This window comes from Harpia harpyja, chromosome 2 (assembly GCF_026419915.1).
Source record: "Harpia harpyja isolate bHarHar1 chromosome 2, bHarHar1 primary haplotype, whole genome shotgun sequence".
NCBI classification, from domain to species: Eukaryota; Metazoa; Chordata; class Aves; order Accipitriformes; family Accipitridae; genus Harpia; species Harpia harpyja.
In genome coordinates, this window is record NC_068941.1 from 80,527,161 (window position 1) to 80,532,660 (window position 5,500).

The 5,500-nt window shown below is 43.1% G+C and overlaps 1 protein-coding gene across 2 annotated transcripts; it reads right to left on the reverse strand.

Annotated features, from left to right (window-relative positions):
- Positions 1 to 1,768: 1,768 nt before the first annotated feature.
- On the reverse strand, positions 1,769 to 5,500 carry LOC128138920 (E3 ubiquitin-protein ligase RNF4-like). 2 transcript variants are annotated; one of them, XR_008234188.1, is made up of 4 exons: positions 4,994 to 5,499; positions 4,396 to 4,516; positions 3,356 to 3,435; positions 1,769 to 3,023 (listed from the first exon to the last, which is right to left on the reverse strand). XR_008234188.1 is itself a non-coding variant. In XM_052780648.1 (3 exons), exons 1-3 carry the CDS (start codon positions 5,000 to 5,002, stop codon positions 3,341 to 3,343), a joined length of 225 nt encoding a protein of 74 aa, XP_052636608.1. In that variant the 5' UTR covers positions 5,003 to 5,500; the 3' UTR covers positions 1,769 to 3,340. The 2 variants fall into 2 exon arrangements, 1 of the variants encoding a protein (XP_052636608.1); XM_052780648.1 differs by having other exon boundaries at positions 1,769 to 3,435; positions 4,994 to 5,500.

The following is a 5,500-nucleotide window of genomic DNA, read 5'->3' on the forward strand; positions in this document are numbered from 1 at the left end:
ATTCATTCTAGAAGTGAAAGAGGTTCTCAGAAATTAAAACATCCCCTATTCTAATTTAGGGCAACATCCCAGCCCAGTGACATATGCATACCAGGAACTCCTTCCTTATAAAATGTGTGATTGTATGAAGCATATCGTCAGACTGTTTGGCTGTGTCTTTTATGTATTGCAAGCATTTCAGCGTATCTCAAGCCGTACTGTAAGATACATTAGATAAGGATTTCACAAACAACTGAACAAAAGTTTGTTTGGGGTTTTGGGGGGTTCTCTTCTAGAAATGCAATTCTATTTTAGGTCTGAAGTTTTTGCATAGTAATCAAAGAGAACCCAGAAGCTTGGAAGAAATCGGTTTCTACTGTATATCAAAAATTAGATTTTAGAAAGACACTTTATCTTTCACATACACATCATCGTCTCTGGGTTCATCTTCATCATCGCTAATCAGGACACAGATATGGAACCTTGGCTGGCCTCTTAGTCTGCGATCTCTCCTTTCTCGTTGATTCTCTGTAAGTTAAATTTGGTGAGTTAGCTAGATTATAAAGTATATAGCCCTGGAACTATCCTTGAAATGCGTGATTATAAACAGTCTGTAACTTTGCCTTTAGTTACTTCACTGCAATACAGGCTAAAAAAGCCTTTCAACATTTTCTTATTCAAAGCAGGTATTCCAGTGCTAATTAAAATTATCATCAACTTTGGGCTTACAGAAATTCTAAATTTGGAAAATAAGAAAACATATTTTGAGCAGCTTTGATCTATTCTATTTCAGATACTTTCTACAAGCTCCGACAGTGACCATCAAACACAGATTGGATCCGTTCTCCGAGACGCTGGCCAGCCAGATACTTTAGCACTGTGCTTTGTCTTTTGGTAAATGCAGTTTCAATCCATGCTGCCCAGGTTCTTTGGAAAAGACAAAAATAAAATTTAAGTTTAGGCCAATTACATTACAAATTGTAAAACGTCAACTTACCTTCAACAATCTTGCATCAACATATGTGGGAAGGGAGAGAAAAGAAAATACAATTAGACTTTGGCGTGCACCTCTAGCGTTACATACAAACACCAGACAAGCTAAGCAATTACAACGAAACAAGCTAAGAAGGGTGGGATATCACTCTCTTATTTTGATGAAGAATGTTCGAAGTAGTAGTAAATTAGCTGCTGCTCTGAAAATAAGGAAGGGGTTGCTTCTGGTTCTGCTCACACTGCTGCAAAGGGATAGAAATGGAGGCAGCCTACGAACCACCTGAACACCCTTCTCCCTGCTCCCCAGTTTCAGGACCCTAATGCGATTTAGGCTGGAGGACATTCTTTCCCTCTCCCTCCCCCAAACAGGCCAGTTCAGGTGTGATAGCCATTAACACTTCATATTAGATTAACAGCTGCTGGAGAAAAAAATCCTCAACCCAAACCCACTATTGTCTTTGCTGGAACTAGAGCTGGGGCAATGCGGACGATGTTGCAAAGTCTGAGGCCGTTCCCTTGCAAAGGGCTCAGGAACAATCCCAGCAGGAGATACTCCCGTGCTATTCCTGCCGCTTGTTTCAGGTTTGCACGGCAGCAGTGGCATCCCAGAACTGAGGTTATAAACTACACTGTGGACTGGATCGAATACTATTCCAGCTTTAAAAATAGCAGTAAAAAAAGCAGGTTTTTTAAAGACTTCTTGGAGTAATAAACTTGTGGTTTAACCCCAGCCAGCAACTAAGCACCACACAGCCGCTCGCTCACTCACTCCCACTCAACCCAGTGGGATGGGGGAGAGAATGGGGGGGGGGGGGAAGTAAAACTCGTGGGATAAGAACAGTTGAATAGAACAGAAAGGAAGAAACTAGTAACGATAACACTAATAAAATGACAATAGCAATACTAAAAGGATTAGAATATACAGGTGACGCACAGTGCAATTGCTCACCACCCACCAACCGATGACCAGTTAGTTCCCAAGCAGCAATCCCTCCCAGCCCCACTCCCCCCAGTTTATATACTGGGCATGATGTCACATGGTATGGAATACCCCTTTGGCCAGCTGGGGTCAGCTGCCCTGGCTGTGTCCCCTCCCAACTTCTTGTGCCCCTCCAGCCTTCTCGCTGGCTGGGCATCAGAAGCTGAAAAATCCCTGACATTAGTCTAAACACTACTTAGCAACAACTGAAAACGTCAGTGTGTTATCAACATTCTTCTCACAGGGAACCCAAAACATAGCACTATACCAGCTACTAGAAAGAAAATTAACTCTATCCCAGCCAAAACCAGAACTAGTTTGTACCACGGCCAGCTACAGTTGCGCTTGGCATCTCTCCGACAGGAGTACCTTCAACTGACATTGCAGCTAAACACTTCATATTTCTGAAGTCACAGACTAACTGTTACCTCCTTTGCTTTTTATTTAAGTCATTCGCCTGTATCTTTGATACAGCTATCATAGCTTCAGCTTGAAAGTGCATCTCCTTATGTTACAGTAGCCATCACTGGTATGTATTCTCCCCAAGTTCTGGAGCAGCAAGCTATTTTAGATTACTCTGCCACTATCGGGAAGTGATACTCCTAGATGTTGACGCATTCATAGGCCCATTTGGGGTTGAACGGGAACTCTGTCTAAAGTGGCAAATCAAAGCCGCGTTTTAACCCTTTAAGTCAGGCTACTTACTGAGATGCCAGAAGACAAGCCCAGACGATGACTTTTTGAATACCTAAGGCCTCGGTAAACTATGACCCAAACCCAAACCTTGTAAGGATTAAGTTTTACTTCTGCATTCATGACATCCGCTGCCTTTTACTGTACGCGTCTTCAAATAGAGGTCAAATACGCATTTCAACAGAATTCTTCCATGCCTTAGCATTCGGCCTTCCAGATTCCTCAAGCTTCGTACTTCTCCGCAGGATTCTTCATCGACATTCACGACTGCGCCATGACGAGTATACCAGACTTCCTCTGATCCTTAGACTAACACTTAGTGAACGAGGGGTCTACATCCTTAGAGAATGTCATACTTGAAATGCGTTTATCACCACGTCTACGCAACGAAAAGGCATCGGATCACCTCTAGACTGCTTAAACTGGTTACAGTTTTTGTATAGACATTTAAGCAGCAATTCTTCAAGAAAAGTACCCATGCACATTCACAACAGTCTGGGAAAACACGGCGGTATTGCAGTGCCCAGGAAGGGCTTTGCTAAGCTCCAGCTCCAGAGCAGCTTCTCTGTTGACCTGTAACGCATGGCTTTCATGCCATTGCAAGTCAACTCCAAACTTAAACCTTATCCTTGAAGTCAGATTCTATCAGGGAGCACAACACAAACCTAACGTGACCACAAGATTTAGATAAGTGCGCTATTCACTACTTACCACAACAGAATCATTGTGAGTTGGATCAACGACTACAGGATCAGAAGATTCACATGTGAGATCTACTACTTCCTCACCAGCTTAAAAACAGAACATTAGAGACAAGATCAGAGATGGAAGAGGAGTAAAATTGCCTGCCACTATATGTAAGAGGCTGAGGTATGATTCAACCTTGCCCTATCCCTCTCCTCTGCAGCAACACAGCCAACATTTCACTCAAGCTTTGCCCTCAGGAGTCCACACAGGGCATTACCACGCTGCCTTCTGCAAGCTGCAATGCAAGAGGAACAGCGGCTCAGCTCCTCATACAGTTCTGTTGTATGACAACAGCTTGCAGGAGGTACACAGCAACAGATTACTCACCTAACATTGGAGAATGTTTATCACACAGAATAAAACACATGTAGGATATAATAATTTTACAGCACCTTGCTGTAAATGTTCCTGTCTCATGTCTCTTCCAACCTTTCATAGTCAAATGCACAGCAAAAACTGGAAAAGACCTATAATTGCCTGGAGGCCAACAATTACTTCTAATCTTTCCTAGGATTTCAGGTGGCAATTTAAATCTCTATTTAGGAGGTCAAGGAGGCTTTTGAAGTTCTGGTACTTTTTCCAAAAAAGGACTGACCAAGTACTGCCTCTCCCTTGAGGGACAAGGCACAACTAACAACAAACTTCTCGTTATCTTCTTAAAACTTGGGAGTTCCCAAACTTAGTTTGCCACTGTCTCTAGCGGCAGCTGCAGTGACTCGCAGCTCGTCAGACTAGACACTCGCATGTTTGACCTGCACTCGAGTACCTTTCCCACACAACTCATGTATCACCAGTGCTGAATGTATCGCATCTCAGTAACAAACTACAACAGCTCTCAGTAGGCTTGTTGTTTACAAGTGCCATACTAGATGCTTTTTAAAAGAAGAGCTTTCCCTTCCTCCGCAGTAAAGGGCCTAGAAACAGGAAAAAAACCCACACGTTAAGTGGGACCCCAACCCTCCAGAAGCAATTTGTGTTCTTACCAAGTTGAAAAGAAAGCTTACCACTTTCTTCAAGTTCTGCTGGCTCTGCTTCTGAAGCCGTTCCTGTGGTTGAAGCCATCAACCTGTTTCGTTTCCGAGCTTGCCTAGAATTAACTGCTCTTCCACGGCGCTTTCGTTGAGTCTAAGGGAGAGCAAAGCCTTAGCACCTTCTTTAAGAGGAATATTAATGTGGCCCTCGCCTTTGCAGCACCGGCAAAAGCACACGGGGATACACAAAACCCTCCCCAGAAAGGCTGTCATATGCATCAAATGGTGGTATGGGTCACCCCTACACGAACGCATCACATCAAGGAATAAGACATCACCCCAGACCTCTCACCAGCTGGGTCACAAAGCAAAAACATATCGTGAGGGTTTGCAACTGAGAAGACTAGTTCACAATTATATCAGGTTTCTGCTCACATTGTAAGCATTTCTGAACTACTGCTAGCACCTAGAGAGATTAAAAGTCTTAAGTATCACAGAACATGAAGTTACATGAGGTTTTTATATGCTTATGTTCCAGCATGTTTACCACAAACTCTTAACAACATTTACAGAGGTACCATAAGCAACAGGTTTTAAGAATCAGGTTTGCATCAAGTAGTAAAATACTTACTGTGCTCATGGCGTTTCTTGATCTAAAACCACAGAAAGAGAGGTACAAGTACCAAAAAATTAATTGCAAGGAAGCTGCAAGTAGCAACTCCTTATATTCCTTTAGGTAGCACACTGCTAAAAGAGTCCAGATTTCTCAGGGTCTGAGAACGATGTTCTTCCAACCCTGTAAGAAAAGAAAAGAGATTAGCCCTGTGTAATGCTTGTTCTCTCAAATACACCCCCTCTCCAAGATTCCCATTCCTGAGTCACCAGTTTCTGTCCAAAGCTAGAGGAGAAGTCCCAGAGTTTGGTCATTGAGCCTCGGACACCTACAGCTGGGCCTGAAGCCCCAGTCATTCTTGCCCATCTCCTAAGCTAAACACCAGAATAAGCTTGTTAGTTAGCGGACTAGAAAAATATTAAGGAATCCCAATTCAGTTGAACTGAAAGCAACGGATGGACTCTCGAGGCAGTGTTTGTGTGGTACTGAACTCTTAAAGCTTGGTCATGGTAAAATTATCAGGTG